This window comes from Ochotona curzoniae, unplaced genomic scaffold (assembly GCF_017591425.1).
Source record: "Ochotona curzoniae isolate NIBS_2020 unplaced genomic scaffold, NIBS_Ocur_1.0 scaffold_4701, whole genome shotgun sequence".
Classification (NCBI taxonomy): Eukaryota; Metazoa; Chordata; class Mammalia; order Lagomorpha; family Ochotonidae; genus Ochotona; species Ochotona curzoniae.
Genome location: NW_024467122.1, coordinates 84,386,808 through 84,411,333, shown reverse-complemented (window position 1 = coordinate 84,411,333; position 24,526 = coordinate 84,386,808). Strand labels below are relative to the sequence as shown.

Below are 24,526 nucleotides of genomic sequence, written 5' to 3'. Positions count from 1 at the left end.
ACACTCCACAACTTTCATCTCTAAAGGAATTGGTTATCCGGAGATGAACATTGAAAAGTTCAAACTGCCAACCACGAGTAGCTCTAAAATAGCTCTACTTTCTGACTCAAAGTCTGAACTACATTTTCCTTAGCCTGAAAACACAAGGTTTGCTGACTGTAATCTGAGTGATAGAACATACCAGCTTAAGAGGCACCGTTTCCAGATGCCAAAGAAATTAAGCCATATTTGGCACGCAAATATCTGCTCTCAACTTCTTAGTTTATCCTTGCAAATAAACCAATTTTAACTCTATTTCCAAGTAAAGTGGCACATGGAGAAAGAAGGTACTTACATCATTTTTTTAAAAAACCGTAAAATCCAAAGTTGAGCTTCTTAAATGTGATCTAAATAAATTCAGAAATATTTGTGGTTCTTAACTCTACTGCACCAAGTTCCATTTTCACTTCTGCTCCAGTGTAACTGGCCAGCGGCACTACTCAATTATCCAGATTCTACCAATCTGATTTTATACCCAGAGAAACAAACAAGAATGTTTGTATTCAATTACTGACTCCAATCTGCTAATCAAATAAATCAGGAACAAAATTACATATATATATATATAAAATAGTAACAGGTGGTTACCAGTTACTTAAAGGCACTAATTTAAAACCAGGCAGTGCAGAAATACTGCTGGGGAATCCTGCATATCCCATCAGATCACTGGATACCTACCCTGTTGTCAGGAGCACAAGAAAGCCAACAGTTCATCCTAGACAGGATTTCGCTCTTGTTGCTGACAACAAACTACCCTGCGGAGTTAACAAATCTTTGCAACTCACAAAGCAAGCCCTGGCACTCCTAACCAGCGACCCAGTCCCTTGCACGCCAGGCAACGCTTAGCACAGTGTTGGCTTCATCTTCGTGATCCTTCTTCGTCTTCATAATGCTGGAAAATTCTCTTATTTCCTGTGTAGCCCTTAATGAATAGCAGCTCCAAGTCAGAGATTCCTCCTCTTTCTCTTTCCCTGGAAGCGGCCTCTCCCTTTCAGGCTCCCGCTGGAAACCCTGAGCTCCGCATTCTGCCGTGGAGCACAGCAACGCGGAGGCTGCAGTGCATGGTAAAGCCCCGTACAGCCCGGCAGTTCAGTAAACAGTGAGTATCCGGTCTCCCATTGGTGGGTTCTGTTTTAGATTCCATAGAACCTGACAGCTGAGTGACAGAAAGGAGCAGCTAAGAATATATTACAAATGCATGCTTTTCCTCTGAGTAAAACATTTTTATTCTACTTGGAAACAGGAGCCGAACAAACTGTAAAACATGCTTATTGTATCAGGATGGTTTGCGTGACCGGATGACAATGTCGTTAAGAGACAAGTCTGGCTTTTCTACAATTTTCAAAACACATCTCAGTCTCAGGATCATCTCTCATGAGGTCAGAATAGCCTGGAAAAACAGAAATGTAAAAGTCTATTCTGAGAAAATGTGTCACGCTTTATTTAAGGGAACACACAGAGACGCAGTCGTATTTTCAGATTGTGTCCGTTTCATGTTGTGTCTCTCTCAGTCTCCTTTTGCACACAGCCAGGTTTCAGCTGCCAGCTGCTGCCAGTCTGTCTCGTGGCAGATTAAACAAGAAAAGCCCCGAGACGCTGCCAAGACATCAGACACAGGGGCAGGAATGACTCCGAGCACATTCTAAACTGACCTTAGTTTTCTTCGTTTCAAAGTTTAGCACACTGCTTATTATGTCAAAGTAACCATTTTATCAAATGATCTGAATTCAGTGGACCAGAAAATAATGAAACCAATTAAATAATAACCTAGAGATAAAATTCTGCCTGAGGGCATAACAGACACCTTCTCCACAGCCTCTATGATACCCTGACTTGTACTAACACCCATATATTGTCGGGACATCCACAAACTTGCCGTGTTTTCTCACCATGCTCTAGTTACCAAAACAGCATGAGGATACTTTACACCTCCTTTAAAAGCACACATTCAGGAAAACTGCTGCATGGAAACGCAAAACCTCCCAGGCAAGACTCTGTAGACACAAGGTTAGCTGATACACTTAGATCATGCTGCCAGGCCAAAGAACATCAACAAGACATTTACAATTATCTGACCTCAAGCCATCAGGCCTTTCTTCTAGTTAGAAAATACGTACACAATGAGCTATATTTCACCATCTTTTTTTTACACAATGATTTTTTTTTTTCCTCCGAAACCGTAGGAGATACCACAATGCATTCATTTATCTAGACCCAGGGAATCCACACAGGATTTCCACTTTCAGAGGAAACCAGGGAGGGACAGAACTCGGGCTCTGTCCTTTGGGTAACAAAGCAAGGACATTCCTTATGGAAACAGGAAATTAAAGGCAAGGCAATAGAAATCAATAGGAAGAGGAAAGCTTGCAACGGTCAGAAACGCCATATAAGGATGTCCACACTCAGAGGCTGGGGTCTGCGTGTCCTGGTGCACGGGGACGCCCTGAGCCGTCTGTAAGGAGATGTGTGTGCTCAGGAGCTGGGGTCTGTGTGCTCAGGAGCTGGGGTCTGCGTGCTCAGGAGCTGGGGTCTGCGTGCTCGGGAGCTGGGGTCTGCGTGCTCGGGAGCTGGGGTCTGCGTGCTCAGGAGCTGGGGTCTGTGTGCTCAGGAGCTGGGGTCTGCGTGCTCAGGAGCTGGGGTCTGCATGTCCTGGAGCACCGGAACGCCCTGACCTAGAGCTTCATCTGTAGCTGCCACTCTGCTAGTTGCACACTCTCCTTCAACAACAGCTGTTTCCCAGCAAGCCTAGTCCAACTCCCAGCTCTGCTGGCTCCAGCTTCTGCTGGGCTCGTCCTGCCCTTCCTTCAGGTGTTTCTCAAAAGGCATCTCCTCGGAGAACAATCCTCAGAACGGTGTATGATCAGCTGACCCCAATCCACAGTCCATACCCTCAGGTACTTCAGTTTTGTTCGACGGACTGAGGCTCTGCCATTGCCCCACCTTTCCTCTGTTTATCCCCCTAACTGCCTGTCTCCAATCCCTCCTGTGTGACCAACTATCCAGGGGCTCTTCTACATTATTGGAAACTTATCAAAAAGGAACAATATAGAAAGAGAGGAGGAAAGGGAATCTTTTCATGACTTTTATCCATTTGGTTTCACTTATTCAAATTGTTGTATGGCTAGGACTGGGATAGGACAAAGATAGAAGCCTGGAATTCCAACCGGGTCTCCCACACAAGGTAACAGGGACAATAGGACAACCACAAGCCATTATACCATTATATGCATTTGAGGATTTTTCTCTGCTATTGAAATAAATAAATAATTTTTTAAAGCCATGTTGATACGAGCCCAGTGCAATAGCCTAGTGGCTAAAGTCCCCGCTTTGTACACACCAGGATCCCATATGGGCACCGGTTCTAATCCTGGCAGCCCTGCTTCCCATCCAGCTCCTTGCTTGTGGCCTGGGAAAGCAGTCAAGGACGGCCCAAAGCCTTGGGACCCTGAACCCGTGTGGGAGACCCGAAAGAGGCTCCAGGCTCCTGTGCCTTTGAATTGGCTCAGCTCCGGCCGTTGCAGCCACTTGGGGAGTGCATCAATGGAAGGAAGGTATTTCTGTTTCTCCTCCTCTCTATACATTTGCTTTTCCAATAAAAATAAAATAAATATTTTTTTAAAAAATAGTTTTATTAATACCATCAAAGAAATAAAGGCGGATCCGGCAGCGTGGCCTAGCGGCTAAAGTCCTCGCCTTGAATGCGCTGGGACCCCATATGGGCACCGGTTCTAAACCCGGCAGCTCCACTTCCTATCCAGCTCCCTGCTTAGGGCCTGGGAAAGCAGTCGAGCATGGCCCAAAGCTTTGGGACCCTGCACCCGTGTAGGAGACCCGGAAGAGGTTCCTGGTTCCCAGCTTCGGATCGGCATAGCATCAGCCATTGTGCTCACTTGGGGAGTGAATCATCGGATGGAAGATCTTCCTCTCTGTCTCTCCTCCTCTCTGTGTATCTGACTTTGTAATAAAATAAATAAATCTTAAAAAAAAAAAAAAGGGCAAAAGTAATTTTTTTAAAAAGTAAGCCTACATAGTGGGAGGTGTTTAGTCATTTTGCCCCAGGAAGTTCTCAAGAAAGCCTGAACTATGTAAGCACAGATGCTCTCTGTTTCCCTGCTGCCTGGCTCTCCATAAGACTGTTTCTCCACACCTACCCCACCCAGAACCGCCAAGAGAGAGCAGAAGCAAGCCTCATGCTCATTTATTTGACTGACAGGAGCAAAACCTGACCAATTCAGCAGCTACACCTCTGAGCCATTAACTACTAATGAGGTTAAGCTTATCTTCATAAAGCACAACAGCTAATGAAAACATGACCAATTAGAATATCAAATTGTGCAGTCCATTCTCAATGAGCCTCACCCTAAGTACCTTAAGATGGCCTAATACATAACACCTATGCACAATTTTCATTAATTTGAAATACCTGAAAGTAAGGCTTTGGGAAGCAAATTATTCATGTCAAATAGTTGAAAGTTTACAGGATCAGGTGGCCCCACTGCCCAGCACCTGGTGAAGGCTGTTCATGGCAGATGTAAATACAGAATATAGGCTGAACTCTACAACAAATCAAGCTTCTTGTGAGAACTCTCCCTTCAAGTGCACAGCCCCAAGGACCCAAAGACCTCTCACCAGCTTCACCTCTCAGATGCCATCATTAGACCAACCTCCATCCTCAGTCAAGTCGTCACTGAAACATCAGGGTTCAAACAGCTGCATGAATTTTGAAAAGGCAGACCCTATCACAGTCTAAAGAAAATGCACACTTAAGGCAGGCACGTGGTATACTGGTTAAGTCACCTCTTGGGACGCCCACATGGTAAGAGTTCCAGCTACTCTGATTCAGTCCAACTTCCTATAAATGTACGCTGTGGGGATCAGCAGATGAAGAGCTCAGAGACATGCACTGCCGTTCACAAGACACATGCACTGTGTCCTGGACTGTTGGCACTGGCCTGGACCAGCCACGGCTGTCATGAGCAGAAAGATTCTCTCTCTCTCTCCCCATTTCAAATAAAATGAGAAATAAATAAATAAATAAGTATGCATCCAAATCACCAGAATTAACATTTTACAAGAAACACGAGAAATAACAGAACCTAGGCAACTATATACATCACAGCTTGTATCACTGTATCTTGAAATATTCAGCAGAAGAAACGATGGTTTCTTAAAATGCAGCAAGGAAAAGCTAAAAGTGGACCTAGAGATTAAAACTGACTTCAGAAGATTTCAGTCAAGCACAAGGCATGAAACTGAAGTACCCTCAGTAAATCAATCATCCTTTTACATAAATGAGTGGGAGGAAGGACTTTGACTACTAGCCAGATATTTAAATCCGTGAGCAAGCCACATTCAACAGCCCATCTGAAGCATCGCACACTTCCACGAAGTGGGGTTTATCACTGGAATGCAAGAGTGGTTCAACATACAAAAATAGTGTAATATACCACATGGACACAACGAAGGACAGATATGATCATCATCTCAGTTGAGGTAGAAAAAGCATGACAATACACAAAGCCTTTTATAATTAAAAAAAAAAAATCTTAGAATGGAAGGAAATGACTCAATATAATAAGGGTTTAATGTGAGAAGTACACTGCTAACATTATACTCTCGTGAACAGCAGAAAGCTTTGCATCTAAGACCAGCCACAAAACAAGGTACTCATTCTCGCTATTTTTTTTTTAAGTTTATGTTTTATTTATTTGAAAGGTAAAGTTACAGGAAGAGGCACAGATTCTTCCATCTACTGGTTCACTTCAAAAAGGGCCACAATGGCCAGTGTTGGGCCTGGTCAAAGCCAGGAGCCACAAGCTAAGAACTTCTCCCAGGTCTCCCTCCCACAAGGAGTATAGTGGTCCAAAGAGTTAGGCCACCTTCCACTGTTCTCTCGGACACATTCACAGGGAGCTGGGTCACATAAGAAGCAGTCAAGCCTTCAAACAGCTCCCTGTGAGATGCCAGCACCACTGGCTGAGGCTTAACCTTCTATGCCACAATGCCAGTCCCTGCTCTCGCCACCACTATCCCACATAATGCTGGAAGGCTTAATCAGTTCAGTTAGCTCAGAAAAACAAGTAAAACACATCTAAATTAAAAGGAACAAATGAAATCTCTGCTCACGTGTGACATGCTCATGTACGTGAAAAACTTAAAACTCCATACACATCAAAAGTTATTAAATTAATAAAGCAATTCAGCAAAATCATTCAATACAAAATCAACAAAGAAAAATCATTTGCATTTTATTTACTACCAAGCAACAGCCTGAAACAAAATTAAGAGAACAGTTACACTTACAATGACATCAAAAATAATTAAATACTTAGGAATAGACAATATATTAAAGATTTATATGCTAATAAGGACAAAACTGTACTCAAAGACATCAAAATACCCACACAAAGAAATGGAAAGATCTCTTCATGGATTTAGAAAACTTAATACTATCATCCAAACCAACCTACAGATCAACAAGACTATTATCAAAATCCTACTGGTATATATATATATATATATTTGGCATATACATATATATATATCCTAAACATGATACAGATCTCAAATAACTTTAAATATGTGACCAATTCTAGGGAAGAATAAAGCTTCCTGATTTCAAAATATATTATGATGCTACAGTGATCAAATCAAATGTTTGAGTGGGCATTCAGCATAGCAGTGAAAACAAAAAACTTGAGTTGCCTGCATCCCATATGGGAATGCTTGGGTTCTGGGTGCCACTTTCACTTTCTTGTGAATCTGCACCCTGGGAAGGGCGGCACCTGGTCCCTGATCTCCTGTAGGAGATCTAATAGTTTTGGGCTCCTAACTTAGGACCTGGCCTAGCCCCACTTGTTGTGAACATTTGGAGAACAAACTAGTAGATACAAGATTTGTCTTTGTCAGCTTCTACCTGTCTCTCATGAGCATGCTTGCTCTTTCACTGCCTTTCAAATAAACAGAAACTTTAAAAATACGTACTAGTGTATAGACATACATAAAAGTGGAACAGAATAAGCCCAGAGACGGTCAGGTGAGCAACAAGTGGGCCAGGACCATATATGAATATTTTAAATTGTAAAAGTATTGCACACTTGATGTCAAAATCCATAATGCATTTAACTTTACAAGTGAAAATAAAAATTACCCATAGTTTCACCCTGAAAAAAATGACCATTATTTAAAATTCTGCAATAACCCCTAGTCTTTTAAAGAGTTTAATCAAGATTACACACACACACACACACACACACACACACACACACACACACACGATGTATCTTAATTTATTCAGTGTCTTGGGTAGAAAGTCTCCGGAGAAAACTAATACATTTTATCTGTTTGAATGAAAGGATTTCATCCATTGATTAACTGCCCAAATTTCCACAATGACCAGGGCTGAACAGGGGACAAAACCAGAAGCCAGGAACTCGATCAGGGTTGCCATGAGCCATCAGTTGACACCGCTCAAGTTGGACATCCGCAGGAAGCTGCCTTGTGGAGAACAGACAAACCCAGTTTCTCAAATACAGTATGCAGGCATCCCAAAAGGCATCTTAGCCACTAGCCCAAATGCCCATCCAACCTGGGAAGAAAGTTATAGACGAAAATAAACAAACTGACTTTTCAACAAAGGCAACTCTATGTGAAATAGAGTGGGCTCAACACATTACAGCTAAAATGATTTAATGGACAGTTTTCATCTCAAGGCAGGAGTTATGCTGAACAAAATGACCTAATTCACAAATCATTGTTACTATGGCCCCATGGGCCTTTTAGGAATATTACCGCACAAGAACCACTCCCTGGATTTCCCATGAGAACACAACCCAAATGCTTTGCTACATTCAATCTCTCAGCACAGAGCACTTCTGTGGCCACATGGGTAGGGGTTTCCCCACACACCAACAGATCTTCCAATGAACAATATAACTCCAAAACTACTTATCTGGAGGTAGTGTGAAAACCCATAGACGAAAGACCCAACTTTAGATGCTGCTGCGGTTTGAATAATTCTGCCCACTCCACAGCCATGTTGAAACTGGGTTACCATGCCCGGATCCCTGACACCAGCCACCATGTGCACGTGGTGAGCTGTCCCCAGGCCCTGCCTGGGCTCTGAGGGCTGCTCCCCTCAGGGTGAGTACACTGAGGGAGAGGTCTCCATGACTGAGCAGGCCTGAGGCCCACCCACTGCCCTCATTGAACGGGAGATGGGATTAGGGACGGGCATGACCTTGGGCCTGGGGGTTTAAACTTCCTGCAGCCTGCTGGCTGCTGGTGGGTCTCAGGACAGGCCATCTCATGCCCAGATTCCTGATGCCAGCCACCACGTGCACATGGTGAACTGTCCCTTGGCGGCCAGTGTACCATTTGGCGCTAGGCTCTGCCTGCTGGCCACCCGGCCTGGACCTCTGGGGTTTTGGTTCTTTGAATTGCTGCTTAGGTAGCTCCAGGTTGAACCCACTGTGCTTCTGGGATTTGATTCAATCCCAAACATTCCCAATGACAGTAACTCTTCCTTTTAAGTGTTTGTAATCACTGAACAATGCTGAACACCGAACACCAGTCCATGCAAAAGCGAAGGCTCGGGGCTTGTCCAGCAGGTTCATATCCTATTACCTGACATGATGATGGATCAGGAGATGGGTCACATTAGGCAGGGCCGTGACATTAACTAGCACTTGAAAACCATATCCAGGGGTAGATTCTGTGGGGGATGTGTGGCCCAAATCCTGTAGAAATTCTAGCCCCACTGGTTAGCTCAAGAGTTGGGGTGGTGATGGAGTAAGCTAGGTGTGACCAAGGAGCCTGCCATCAATCACAGGTAAAGGAACCCGCAACAGTCTCAACTGGTCAAGGCAGCAGCACCCGAATGTGCATCCTGAATAGGGTGTGAGGTGGGCCAGGCTGCAATGTTCACCAGCTTACACAAGGCCAAATCGAAGGCCAGACTTTGCCGGGTACTGGCCTAAAACCCACTGGTATGTATGAGAACTGGGTCTGGGAGTGGATCAAATGGAGGAACTTGGGAAACTCCCCTGGTGAGTCATAGCTACTGCTGGAGAACATGTGGCCCAGACCTGGGGGTCAGACAAGCTGAGAAAAGTAGCTCCAACAGCTGGCTAATGTGTGAATTGGTAATGGAATGGGGTGGACCAGGCAGCCCTGAGCAAACCTTAGCCCACAAGCAAAACTAGAAACCAGGATGGAGCACAGGTCATGCCGAAGTAGGCTCTTGCACCTACTGGTCTGCGTGAGCCAGGGATGCTAAGACACAGTGTCAAAGGCAGAGGCCAGGACAGGTGAGGCATTGAGCCAAGCTGAGTCAGAACAACCACTGGCATGCATGCGATCTATAGCTGGGAACAGGCCCAGTTGGGGAGCTAAGGGGACACTTTAGCTGGGTTGAGGTTCCCACCAAAGGGCGCGTGGCCTGGAATGGGGGCTGTGTTCTGATCAGGTAACAGATGAACTCTCCCTTAGCACAAGTGTGGACTGGGACTGGACGCACCAGGCTGGGCCAGACCCCAACACTGTCTGGTGTCCTGAAGGACCAGGGTAGATGTGGGATGGACTAGGCTAGGTCTCAACCCCTACTGAACCATGTGTGAGTCATATGTGGGTATGGATGAGCCGTGGCTGGGCTGAAACATCCAATAACAAGAACCAGTTTGGGTTGAAGGCCATTCAGGAAAAGTCACTGTTCCTGATAAGACAGGAGGTGAACTGAGTAGGGCTGGCTCATCGATCCACTGGTATGCACAAAATCTGGCACTGGGGGAGGTTCTGATGGAGGAGCCTGGGCAACTCCTCTGTTGGGACACAAATCCGGCAGGTAAGCACAAGAAGCATGATAGAAAACAGCCCAGAATAGGCATGGAAAGTTTCCCACTGGCATACATTTGGCATGGGTCAGGGGCAGAGCAGGCTGAATCAGTTCACATCATCCACTGGCAAATCCAAGCACCAGAACAGTGTGGGTCGAGCCGGATTTGGTCACAACAAAAAACAGTGCACAATACAGAATGCCAAGGTGAAGTTACCTGTACCAGATGTGACCGCAGCGCCCATCCAGCACGTGTGAGAACCAGGAAGGGAGGGGGTGGAGCCAGCAGGGGAAAAGCGGGCGGGGGGGGGGGTCCTTTGCTGGATAGCTACTCCCACTGGAAAGCGTGGGCTGGGATGGGGGAAGACCACACTAAGCAGGGCTACAACACCTGTGAGCCTCATGTGGACTTGATCAGGGAAAAGCCAGGCTGGGTTGATTATTCCTACTGGTGCAAACAAAATTAGAGTGCGACAGGGTTGTTTGGGCATAGCTGCAGCAAGAGCTAGCAGAAGCTAGCACTGGGGGCTAATTCTGTCAAGTCAAACCACAGAACTACTTGGAGACTGCATAATCAGGGAGTGGGAGAGGCCTAGGAGAGAAATGGTGGGCTCCTCCCTCTTGGGTTACCACTTCCACGGGAGGGCATGAAAACCAGGACAGGGGCTGGAGTGGCTAGACAGAGAGGCACCCAACAACATCCGTGAGGGCTGAATAGTTGAGCTGGTTAGATGGAACTAAGCTTTAATACCCACTGACATGTACGAGAGTTGAATGGGATGTTGAACAGACTGGACTAGTCTGCTACACATACTGGCAAACCTGGGTAGGGGGCAGTCTTGGTAGGGGATATTGTGGTTGCTCTGACTAGGCTGCAGCTCCCACTGGTTTATGTGAGGGCCGAGTGTGTGCTGGGAAGAACCAGGCTGGACTGCAGCACCCACTGGTTTCAGAGGAAGCCGGGGCTGAAAACAGAACCAACCCAGCAATTGCAACCACCAGCTGATTGGGGTGATGGACTGTGCCGGACCCTGTACTTGCTAGCATATATAAGAATCTGGTCGGGCCTGGTGGCGTGACCTAGCGGCTAAAGTACTTGCCTTGAATGCCCCGGGACCCCATATGGACACCGGTTCTAATCCCGGCAGCTCCACTTCCCAGCCAGCTCCCTGCTTGTGGCCCGGGAAAGCAGTCGAGGACAGCCCAAAGCCTTGGGACCCTGCACCCGCGTGGGATACTCAGAAGAGGTTCCTGGAGCCTGGCTTCGGATCGGCATAGCATCAGCCATTGCGCTCACTTGGGGAGTGAATCAACAAATGGAAGATCTTCGTCTCTGTCTCTCCTCCTCTCTGTATATATGACTTTGTAATAAAATAAATAAATCTTTAAAAAAAAAAAAAAGCGAATCTGGTCTGGGAACACCTCAGACAAAGTTTCTTTGGGGATCTCCTCAATCGAAATGCTGGACTCAGAACCCTAACACAGAAGACAGAACAATTCAATCAACTACCTCAGCTATACGTTGGCAGCAAAATACCGGGCAAACGGAGACTCCATGATGGACTATGTCGATCAGTGGAATCTTCAACGACCTCATTGTGCTTGGAGTGGCGAGATTGGCAGCGATTCATAACTAGTGGACTATGAAAACCACTTGAGCAAGACCCTCAGAACATGCCCCACATCCAGGACCTGGGGTGGGTGGGAAACTGGGTGGGGCTTCTCCCTTAAAATCCTCCTTACCTCAGACATATGAAGGAAACAATATGGAAATAATAGTCTTACCCACTTTCCTATAGCCCTTGAACCTTTTTTACCCTAATTAACTATGTAAAAATTGTCAAAAATATAATTTAAAAAATGAAAAAAAAGAAACAAGCAGAAACATTTCTGAAAGGCAACAAAGTAATAAATTATGGATTAGAAAAAAAAAAGAAAAAAAAAGAAAGAAAGAAACTGGGTTACCGACAGACCAGTGCTGAAAGAATGGATGAGTTACAAATGTGGATTGCCACAAAGCAAGGTTCACAGCCTGTCCCTTTGGCACACATTCACTTGCTCTTTCAAACTCTTCCGCCTTGTTAGAAGGCACGCACTTACCACAAGGGCAGCAGATTCAGGAATGTTATGTGATGGACTTTTGTCCCCAGAGCCATAAACCAAATGAACTTCTTTATAAATGGACCAGTCTCAGGCATTCTGGTACAGCCCCAGATAACACACCAAGATAGATGGTGAATGCATGGCCCAAGCAAGAAACCCCAGTACCCCCAGCTATTTTGATTCATTTCTCACAGGACTAAAGGAAACACTTTCCTTAATGGCTTACCCCCTTTACTATAGAGGTCACTACAGAAGCTACAGATGAACAGTCATATGTAGAGATGCATAGGAAAAGTACGTAGGAGAGGACCCCGAGCCTCCTTGTCCTGTCACCAGCCTCCAGCATCAGGAAGCTCACTGAGCCCAGCTCATGTAGACATCAGAGTGCGAGTGTGATTGAGCCCATCACTGCCACAGGTCATCACCTCAACTACAGCCCTTCCATCTTCCAAGGTGAAAGCATACCCAGAACATGATTATACAATCCTTGTCTGAACTTCTTGCCTAGAGCTCTACTAACGAATGTTTCCATTTCTATCACATCTGAAAAAAAAAATTCTATAATGTAAAAATGCAAATCTCTCTTAAAAATTTAACTATAGGGGCCTAGCATGCTAATCCCCGCCCCAATGCAGATGCTGGCATCTCACACGGACACTGGTTCATGTACCGGCTGCTCTACTTCTGATCCAGCTCCCTGCTTAGGACCTGAGAAAGCAGCAGAGGCTGGCTCCTGGCGCCTAGCTTCAGATCAGTTCAGCTGTGGCCATTCAGAGAGTGAGCCAGCAGATGGAAATTTCTCTTTCTCTCTCTCTCTTTCTCTCTCTCTCCCTCCTTCCCTCTCTCTCCCTCTCCATCTCTCTCTCTCTCTGTCCTCTAAGTAACTCTACCTTTCAAATAAATCTTTTTTACATTTTTAAATACAACAAATGACGTGGCCAGAATAACAATCAAGGATGAACACTTTCCCAACATATACATAAGTGTGTGTAAAGAACCTACCGTCCATCAGGGATGGCAATGGGGATGCTGTGGTCAATGAGAGCCACTCTCCCTCCTAACAAGACTTCACATACTAACAGGAAAGAGAGAAAGTAAACAATTGAGGACTGAAAGACACTGTGAGAAGAAGACTAGGAAGACAGCATGAAGCCAGGTAGGAGTCACAAGGAAGAAGAGGGCTTGACAGATGAGAGGACCACTGCTGACAGAGCTGGACCAATGTGAAAGGCAGCCAGCAGCTGACATATGATGAGCAGAGTATTCCAGAAGGAAGCAAGGATGAAGGGGAGAGCAGGCACCAAACAAAAAACTTAGAATTACACCTGTATATATCAGTGCATCAGACTCTGTAGCCTCACCAGATCGCTAAGAATGACACAACCCTACATTTTTAATTATCCATGATTTTTAAATTAACCGTGTGAATAACACTGACATCTTTTTAACTTCTGTTTACAGCCCTTCCTTATATTCCTGCCACCTTTTAAGATTTATTTTATTTTTATTACAAAGTCAGATATACAGAGAGGAGAGAACAGAGGAAGATCTTCCATCCATCGATTCACTCCCAAAGTGACCACAACGGCCAGTGCTGCACCAATCCGAAGCTGGGAACCAGGAACCTCTTCCGGGTCTCCCACACGGGTGCTGGATCCCAAAGCTTTGGCTTGTCCTCGACTGTTTTCCCAGGCCACAAGCAGGGAGCTGGCCGGGAAGTGGAGCTGCCGGGATTAGACCCGGCGCCCATATGGGATCCTGATGCATTCAAGGCAAGGACTTTAGCCTGCTAGGCCACACTGCCAGGCCCCAAATTCTTTATTTAGTTGAGCACTAAGTCTGTGACTACAACGTAATTTTTAACTGTTATCTCAAAAACTAATATATATATATGTATATATACACATATATAAGTGCATATTTTTAAAGATTTATTCTGTTTTTATTGGAAAGTCATATATACCGAGAGAAGGAGACAGGGACAGAAAGAAGATCTTCCGTCCACTGCTTCAACCCCCTAAGTGGTTGCAACAGCCACAGCTGAGTCAATGTGAAGCCTGGAGGCAGGAGCTTCCTCCAGGTTTTCCACGCAGGTGCAGGATCCCAAGGCTTTGGACCGTGCTCAGCTGCTTTCCCAGGCCATAAACAGGGAGCTGGATGGGAAGCGGGGCTGCCAGGATTAGTATCAGTGCCCATATGGGATTCCGGCATGGTCAAGGTCAGGCCTACAGCCTCTAAGCTACTGAGCCGGGCCCTATATTTTTCAAGTAAAAAGATGCAGGAGTTTTCAGCTTTACCAAAAAAAAAAAAAAAATTAAAAAATTTTCAGAGATTAAGGAAAATACCTTTTAATGGAGAACTTCTGGTCACTTTTAGAATAAAGTTTAAAAGAAAAATTCACCCTGACTTACTATTTTTTTTACTCCCAAGACTCTATATTGAGTAAAATCCAGCTGGATTTTAATTTACCTTGGTATTTTCACAAGAGACACCAGTTAAAAATAGCACCTACCATAATGGACCTCATCTGCTTCAGACATATAAACCTAAACAAATTTTTCAAGAAACTATAATAAAACATCAACACACACACGAGGAAGAAGTAGATATTCTAAATAAAGCTAGACAACATGTATATTTGGGTAAACTTCTCCCAAAACATCTCTCTTATTGCTACCGCCCTCCCCCCGCAACTATCAAACACAATTTCCACCACAATTCGTAAGTGAACACAGAGCAGGAAGCAGGAACACTGAAGCTGGGGGAGCACAGCTCAGAACAGCTCTGGGCTCGCGGGATTGAGGCCAGTTAGAAATATTTGCCCATCCCATTTAGTCCAAAGGTCATCTATTCCTCTCTCTTACGCACCAGCAAATCATGTAACCGAAAAGGAAAGGCAGAATGTTAAAAATAAGCCAGGAAACTAAAGCCGTACAATCAGCTTCTTCCTCCGTGACCCAATTCCACGATATTTCTGTACCCTTACTTAATTCTGCCCCACCCAATCCTCTCCTCTGTTGAACACAAGGAACAGAGGAAAGGGAAAGTTATATCCCATCAGCCATTCTTTTCACAAAGACAAATAACAAGCTTCATTTTTCTTTTTTTTGGATTCCTCAACATAAAAATATCAAGGACAAAAAAGATCATCTGACTTCATTGCTTTTGTTTATTTGACAGGCACAGAGAGTCAGAGTGGCAAAGCCAGCAGGAGAGTTCCCAACTGCTAACTCACTTCCCAAGCACCTGCAACAGCCAAGGCTGGGCTGGGCCACAGATGGAGCTGGGAAGTCCACCCAGTCTCCTGGTGGCTAACAGGGACCCCAGTGCTGAGGGAATTCCACCCAGTCTCCTCGTGGCTAGCAGGGACCCAAGCACTGAGCACCATCAGCTGCTTCCCAGGGTCTGCAGGAGTGCAATGCTGGAGTGCAAAGCACAAGAGGTACTTAACCCCATAGACTCCTACGTGAGATGGGGGCATTTTAACCTATAAGCCAGATACCTTCCCTGGAGACACAACTTAAATGATAAACCTCATTTCTTCATGTTCTAAGATGATTAGACAATCTGAAAAAATATTGTAACAGATTGAAATCAGAAAGCACGGCTTTGCCAAGATGTTCTTCTAGACATCCTCTTTCACTCTGCCATATAAATGTCTACTCCATCCACCGTTAAAATCGTCTAGGTACTCAAAAGGGGAAGAAAAATATAAGCAGTCTGTTGCTTTTGCATTTTTAATAAGTATCTTTTTAAATTTTTAATAAGTATCACTTTTTAATAAGTATTTTTAAAAGATTTATTTAATTTTTTTTATTGGAAAGTCAGATATACAGAGAGGAAGAGACAGGAAAGATTTTCCATCTGCTGATTCACTCCCCAAGTGGTCGCATCAGCCAGAGCTGAGCCAATTGAAGCCAGGAGCTTCCTCCGGGTCTCCCACAAGCAGGGAACTGGACGGGAAGTGGGGCCGCTGGGACATGAACCAGCACCCATATGGGATCCTGGGGCGTGCAAGGCTAGGATTTTAACTGCTAGGTTACTGTGCTGGGCCTGTACGTATCATATTTAAAAACAATATTAAAGTTTATTTAAAGGGTAAAGAAATGTAGATATAGTTGGCCATGCTCATGGACAGAACAGGCCAGGAGGGCATTTGTTTTGAAATTTTACTTATCTCACCCTTCTTCAAAAGAAGCATTAAGTGCTAAAGTAAATATATGAATAGGTCTTAAATAAGACAAATTGTTATACAAGAAAGAGCTCTCAAAATGTTTACGTTTGTGTTTCATACCCCTTTAAAAATGCAGAGCAGGGCATGAAGTGAAATGGGGGCAGAGAGGAGCTTTTTTTCCCTGCAATTAATTTTAAATGTATTTAGTTGAACGCCAGAGAGCTTCCAATTGCTGGTTTACTTCTACAAAAGCTAGGGCTGAGCCCAAACCAAGGACCAACAACTCAGTCTAGATTAGATTTCCCATGAAGGTGGCAAGGAACCAGACAGGAGCTCTCCTACTGCATCCCAGGGTATGCACAGGCTGAGAGCTAGAATCAGGAGCAGAGCTGATTCAAGGTTTTAACATACTTGAAGGTAACTAGTAAATTTTTAAAATACAAAGCTAAAAATCAAAGGTGGTCAATTATGATTCTCCACCCTGAACAGAGTACCAATGAACAGAGTAATCACCTCTGAATATTGACAAATACTTTTGCCAACACTGACAAACTTTTCAAATCAGCTTTAAGAAGTTCAAAATATGGCCCCATGCAGCAGCTCAAACACCTCCCTCTACAAACACCAGGATCCCATATGGGCACCAGTTTGTGTCCCAGCTGCTCCACTTCCCATCCAGCTCCCTGCTTGTGGCCTGGGAAAGCTGTCAAAGACGGCCCAACGCCTTGGGACCCTGCACCTACATGGGAGATTCAGAAGAAGCTCCTGGCTCTAGGCTTAGGATCAGCTCAGCGCTGGCCACTGCAGCAACTTGGGGAGTGAATCAGTGGAAATAAAATTTCTCTGTATTTCCTTCTGTCTGCAGATCTGCCTTTCTGATAACAACAAATAAATCTTTAAAAAAAAGACACATACACAAGCATATGTCAAAAAGCTCATGAAATATGTATACTATGCAAGACAATTCACAGATTTCAACATTTTGCTTGCACCGAAATAAGTTTATCTTTTTAATTCCCTTTTCTATACACTTCTTTTAAGTCCCCTAATGCATCTGTTAAGAAGTTCTAGTGGAATTTAATCACAATATAAAACAAAAAGATATTTTTGCTCCTTTGGCTTTGTATTTTTTCTTGGCTTTGCAAAGCAACATTAAACAAAAACATGTTTGCTAGAACTCAAAAGACCCTGCAAGATTTAAAGTGAAAATAAATGGACTTACACTACTAGCTAATATTCTTAAAACTTAACATGGGCTCTCTAAACAGTTGCATATAAAAACACAAGGTTACAGTAAGTATGTTTCCATAAACAAATCAGAATTTAATTGTTTTTCCTGTTAAATATTTCCACACAAATGTGTAACTCTTCCCACACAGCTCTTTCACTCAAAATCCTTGCACCCTGTCTTAAATTTATGAATCTCATGTAAAAAAAATACGCAGCCAAATATCTGCAATGTCAGGATACACATAGATAAGACTGATGGACTTGTGACTGCTGTTGAAGGTCTACATTATTATAATAATACAGGAAAAACTGGGGGGCAAGGAGGAAATACCTGAACTGTAACATATCTCTTCAAATGACTTTCTTTCTCATTAAATTCTTCACTGACTCATAGACCATACAGTAACATCATTTTCTTCAAGAAGGCTCTTGGTTTTCATTTCTTCAGCAACATATTAGTCATTCCGTAGCATGTGATTTAACTTTATGGCATTTTTAATTTTTTTTATTCCTATTATTGATTTTGCTTTGTGGTTTTTCATTTAAGAGGATGTATAGTAACCGTATAATGGAGACTATCCTATACAGATGTGAGGATACAATGCAGTATGCATCTCTACTTCCAGATCAAGGATGGACTTCCAATGAAACTTTTTACTACATCTTGACAATACGATGCTGAATTCTCTGCCATTGTCCATGACAGCAATGATGGACATATGATTTTGTAAGAACTATACTACAGTAATAATACAGGGGAACTCAGTGTGGGGGAGAGTACTTGGGGAGGGGGTAAGGGAAATCCCGGGGGGGTGGAACCTAGGAATTCCATGGTGGGCAACTCAACTGGCACCTTAGCTACCACAACAAACACCCTCTCCTCAAAAGACATCTTCCACATATCTCACCAAAAACCTCCATCTGAAGATCAAACTGAAATCTGACAGGAGTCAAAAATCCATCAGCAGAGAGCAGATGGAGTTGTAAATGAATTGTTTCAAGCTTACGAAATGATACTAGATAGAAACAAGAGTCTACTACACCAATGAATACACAGTACCAGAAGTGGTAAACATACAGTTCAAAATAAAATTTCTTTGTTTCTTTTTTTTTAAAAGATTTATTTTTATTATTTTTTCATTGGAAAGGCGAATATACAGAGAGGAGAGACAGAGAGGAAGATCTTCTCTCCGATGATTCACTCCCCAAGTGAGCGCAACGGCTGATGCTATGCCGATCCGAAGCCAGGAGCCTCTTCCGGGTCTCCCACGCGGGTGCAGGGTCCCAAAGCTTTGGGCCATCCTCAACTGCTTTCCCGGGCCACAGCAGGGAGCTGGAAGGGAAGTGGGGCTGCCAGGATAGAACCGGCGCCCATATGGGATCCCGGGCGTGCAAGGCGAGGACCCCAACCACTGTGCCACTGCGCCGGGCCCAATTTCTTTGTTTCTTATTTTCTTTAAAAGCAAATTGGCCCCTTGATGTATTGTGGACTTACATGTGTAAGAATAAAGTAACTAAGCTTAAAAAAAAAAAAACGTAGCCACTGAAAAGAGAGATCATTGGAAGACAGGGCCTAGCCAGGAAGTATCAGTGTCAAATACATCAGTGCAACCACCTGGGGCAACCTGATGGAGACCCCCCAACAACTACAGTAACACGAGAGACCCCCGACAGATCACCAATTACCATGCAGCAAAGTCCAGGCCAGCTGCAGACCTGTGTCATCAGCAGGCAAAACTGGCAGAGGCCACTAAATTTAAACCCTGAACTGTCTGAGGCCAGAGTCTAAACTCCTTCCATTAATAAGAGCTGCAATTTATTGTTTAGGTTTTAGACACATACATCTTGTAGTCGAACTCAATTATATTAGAAATATTAAATTATCTATATTACATAACACACAATAAAACCTAACAGAATTAAATCAGATATAATATTATGTGTAACCTATGATACATACATAATCATATAAAATACAAATGCCATGTGGAATATATAAGTATATAGATTATATGTGAGTGTTAATATTAAATATTAGAAACCAATTAGAAATATATGGGAGGGTGGTTCAAACAGGTCGTCAAAAAATGAAGCCAGAGTCAGGAGGAGCTCAAGTCGGGCCTTGCACGCAGGTGATGGAACTTCCACCTGTCACCTTGGCTTAGCCGTAGTGCTCAGATGTTGCTGGGAATGATGAACACCTACAGGAGTACCCTATCCTACAGGGAGCACCTGGAACTGCTAAGAGTCAAAACTGAGGACTTCCAAAGAAGCAATTCTGCCTCAGGACTGTAACCCTGCCTGAGCTCCTTACCTAATCTGCAAATCTCACACTTGTCTGCTCCCCAACTACATAAATCAGTTCCTCAAAATAAACTTTTTTATTTGCACACATGACATCCTGTGAGTTCTATTTCTCTGCAGAACTCTGACTGATACAGCATATGAAGATAATATGCCCATAAAAATAAAAATTATACCCTGACTTTTGGCATCTTATTCAAAAGTATCCTTATTTGGACTCACCCCCTGCTCCTTCACCGTTGGTAATATACATCCATGTGTACACATGGAACTTAGACATGTCTCAGATGGGAGAAATGAACATCTCTAAGTTAACAACTTGTGGGCTGTGAGATATGAGATATCTAACCAGTATAATGTGAACAGGTGTGACGTACACAACAGTGAAGTAAAGCTAAAGCACCACTCCGAGTGTGGGCCAGCCTTCTGGCTCCTGAGTACTCTCCTAACAGACTGGCGCATCCCACAGAAGGGCTGTCCATCTCACCCATGCTTCCCAAGTGGAGATGAGTTTTTAAAAGACTGGCAGGCTGAGGCAAAACTGGAGCCGATTCACAAATTTACACAATAGTAGGGACCATCAGTTTATCTGTTTCGAGAAGTCACTGAAATGTGGAGGTAATTATGGCAAGAAACTGAATGCTACAAAAACTGTGCCAGAGCAGGCTGCTGTCTCATCACCACCACCAATCACAGAACTGTGCACCGTAGGCTTCTAAGCCAGTGGCAGACAGCAAGAAAACTGATACTGCAAATGGTAAACCACATAATGCAGTGACAAATAAAACTCAAGTGAAGAAGCAAACACCAGTTGGTCCAGCAGTTGGGACACCCGCAGGTGTCAGCTCTTGACGCCAGCTTCCTGAAGATGCGCAACTGTGACAGCTCACAGAACAGGGTACTGCCTTCAATTTGGGATACCTGAACTAAGTTCCTATTTCCTGAGTGCAACTTTGGCCCAGTTCCAATCACTGGCATATGGGAAACAAACCTGCAAATGCAGACTTGTGCATGTGTTTGTGTGTGTGTGTGTCATTCAATTTTTTCTAATCTTCAGTATCTCACTGAGGATGCTGGTTCAAGATGTTGTTCAGTGCTCTGTCATTAAAAGGATACTATAAAATACAGTTAGAAAGTTAAGCTGAGAATAGGCATACTTAGAAAGGAACAAAAGAAAGTAAAACCTAAAGAGTGATGCATGGAATTCCTGCAAGGCGAAGGAGAAACCTATAGCAGTGCCCCACCTCCCATAGAGAGAGAAGCATTTCAAAAGCCAGTTTAGACACCAACTAGAGGCAAAGACCAAGTCAGAAGTGGACTGTCGTGCTTTTGTTTGGGTTAACATTTACTTATTTAATTTGAAAGACAGAGTTAGACACAGAGGAAGAGGCAGAGAAGGAAAGCCATCTTCCATCCATGGGTTCATTTCCCAAATGCTTGCAATGGCCGGAGTAGGGCCAATCCAAAGCCACGAGTCCAGACCTTCTTCCAGGTCTCCCACTCACTCAAGTGCAGGGGCCCAAGCACAAGGGCCATCCTCCACTGCTTTCACAGGCCATTAGCAAGGAGCTGAATCAGAAGTGGAGCAGCCAGGACTGGAACCAGGCACACAGGATGCCAGGGCTGCAGGCAGAGACTTAGCCTGTGACGCCACCACGCCAGTCACTGTCATGCTGGTGAAGACCTGGAAAGTAACACAAACCCAGCAAACCCTTTCAGTAGTAAAGGATTTAGAAATGACACCCTGGGCCCGAAGCGGTAGCGTAATGGTTAAGGTCCTCACCTTGCACGGCCAGGATCCCATATGGGCACTGGTTCTAATCCCGGCAGCCCTGCTTCCCATCCAGCTCCCTGCTTGTGGCCTGGGAAAGCAGTCCAGGACAACCCAAAGTCTTGGGATCCTGCACCTGCGTGGGAGACCCAGAGAAAAGTTCCTGGCTCCTGGCTTCAGATCAGCACAGTACCAGCTGTTGCGGTCACTTGGGGAGTGAATCAGCTGTTGGGAGATCTTCCTGTCTCTCCTTCTCTCCGTACATCTGCCTTTCCAATAAAATAATACATCTCTAAAAAAAAAAAAAAAAGAAAGAAAGAAAGAAAGAAATGATACCCCTGCCACTGTCCCTCATCCATGCACACTGGAAAGCACCAGAATGTAGTCCCACTGAAGCTCAGTAAGCACAATATAATTGTGTGAAAATCTAGAGGAAAAGACACAAGGACCTGAGGACAGAGCCATTAGCACATGGCTTAACTAAAACAAACTGCACTGCAAAGCAAAAGCATCCCAACTTGAGCTGCCACCTTCCACAGGCAGGAAGTGGGCAGAGGGCTGCTCAGCCCAGTTCCACCCCCAGACAGGAAGAGCACATCCGCCAGGACTCTGTTCAAATGTGGAGGAGGATGACACACTGAAGGAAATGCATCACCGCACACACAGCCAAGAGCCAAGAAAAACAGACTGGGAGCTAATCAAGGAACATCCCCTGCTGCCAAGAAAAAGGGCCGGCCCTCTTTACATCAACCCAACAAATGTATTCAAAACTGCCAGGGCCAGTGGCTACCACTTGTTTGCCCTCTTTTAACGAATCATTATTGTGATTATCCTACCCCTGTCCCACCACTCCCCAGTGGAGAGAGGCAGGGCAGGGATAACTGCCAATTCGCTTCTATCTCCCAAAAGAAACAAAAGGAATCCACAAACAGCAAACAGGCAGACATTCCAGTGAGGTTTAGACTTAGGGTCTATTGTAACTGAAGAACCTCGGAGGCCTGTTCCTTGAGGAAGGAGGGTAGCTGCTGTATGCAGAGGGGAGGAAAAGGTCATGAATGTGACCCTGAGGACAGGCTGGGAGTCTATTCACACAGGATTCTCCACCCTGTGCTTGGGACAGGCTTACTTGTCAGCTCCCATGGATTTAAAAACTGCCTAGGAACCTTGTGGAAACAACATTTGTCCCTCGGGCTCAGTGATCTGCACCCCGGGCAGTGACAACACTATGCATTTTTTTAAAGATCTATTTATATTTTTATTGCAAAGTCAGATATACAGAGAGGAGGAGGGGGAGAAACAGAGAGGAAGATCTTCCATCCGTCGATTCATTCCCCAATTAACAGCAATGGCGCAAGCTGAGCTGATCCTACATCAGGAGCCAGGAGCTTCTTTTGGATCTCCCATGTGGGTGCAGGGTCCCAAGGCTTTGGGCCATCCTTGACTGCTTTCCTAGGCCACAAGCAGGGAGCCGGATGGGAAGCAGGGCTGCCAGGATTAGAATTGGTGCACACACTGGATCCCAGCAATTCAAGGTGAGGACTTTAGCGGCTAGGCCACGGCACTGTGCCCTTGAGCAGCAGTTTTAAGAGGTTAACAAAAGTCTCAACCAGCCTGAGCTCTTCTCGCTATTATGCAAATGACAGATCCAGGCCAAGGCCATTTATTCAGCGTGAGGATGAAGGCAGCCCAAAGTCTAATGTGTAGTCTAACATTAGTGCAGGGAGTTCGGGCCTGCGCAGTGGCTGATCAGACTAATTCCCCACCTGCAGTGCCAGGATCCAATCTCGGTACTGGTTCTAGTCCTGGCTGCTCCACTTCCCATTGAGCCTCCTGCTTAGGGATTGGGAAAGCAGTGGAAGAAGGCTCAAAGCCTGGGGCTCCTGCACCCATGTGGGAGACTCGGCTAAAGCTTCCGGCTTCCGCTTTCAGATCAGCACAGTTCTGGCTGTTGCAAGCCATTTGGAGAGCGGCTTGATTGAAACCAGCAGATTGAAAAACAATTTCTGTCTAACTCTACCATTCAATAGCTGTTTTTTTTTTTTCAATTCAAAACTAAGACTAACAGTAAATTTTTGTATACCACAATGTCAAAAAAAGGGGACAGATTATTCAGTGTTTACTCCATACAGGTGGCTACTTGCTTTTGCATCATAATGTTATGGGGTGCAGTCAGTGATTGCCAGCACCCATTGACAGTGGGCAAAAGAAATGTGGCTGTGTCCCCCACCCTCTGTTCTGAAGATGGGTCCTACCAGCAATGGAATGTTAATTCCATCCTTAGCCACTCCCACCACCACCTAGGTATTCTCTCTTGCCCACTTGTGATTCACCTATCATCTGAAAGGGGGCGGTATTGCATTGTTGTGTAACCACTCCCCTCACATGCCCCTTTAAAGGGCCCATGAAGTCAGGGCTCGCTCTCTTTCTGGTCAGTTGCTCCCATTACTCTGCCACCGCTGATCTCCCATCACCCTGTCCAGTTCCTTCTGCGCTGCAATAAACCTCCTAAAATGCCTCATTGGCTGGTGTTTTCGGCTCACGGTAAAGAACCAGGCTGTGGGAATTAGCTGTGCATAATATCATCGTAAGAACTTTAACTTTTTAAAATAACTAACACTCCCCTTTATTTATACAGAAACCCTCACAAGCTCTGGCACAGACTTTTGACATCATGGTCCAGTGGGTGTATCCAAGAATAATTCTTCCCTTTGTTTCACCTAAAAACTCAGTAGAAGTTCCTACTACAATTCTTATTCTACAACTCTATCTTGAATCAGTTAAGGGAAGAAATGTATCACAAAGAAAAGGAGAATCTAAAGGTCATGGAAAGAATGAAAGCCTAAACACAGGTCCCTTGATTAGCATAAGGTCAATGGGGACAGCTTGAATAATAAAAGGCCATTTTGCAAGACCAGTATTACTGACATTAAATTCCAAGCTCACATTGATAGGAAAAAGCCAACTCCACAGTAGCAAACAATGCCAGGATGGATTAGAATTCTTCCGGAGGGTGGTCCGGTGTCCGTGCAGAGGGAGGTGGAGCTGCCTTCAGGTGGTTGTAGAGACATCTGCT

General features: G+C 44.7%; 1 protein-coding gene across 2 annotated transcripts in view; it reads right to left on the bottom strand.

Moving 5' to 3' along the window:
* The window catches only part of UACA (uveal autoantigen with coiled-coil domains and ankyrin repeats), a 94,796-nt gene that overhangs the window by 51,242 nt on the left and 19,028 nt on the right, over positions 1-24,526 (bottom strand). The window contains exon 1 of one of the 2 annotated variants that reach the window (XM_040968951.1): positions 718-816. The exons of the other annotated variant lie outside the window; for it this stretch is intronic. Within the exon in view, the coding sequence (XP_040824885.1) occupies positions 718-753 (36 nt within the window). The 5' untranslated portion in view covers positions 754-816. Of the gene's footprint in view, positions 1-717; positions 817-24,526 lie in introns of those variants that run through there. 2 annotated transcript variants of the gene reach the window in all.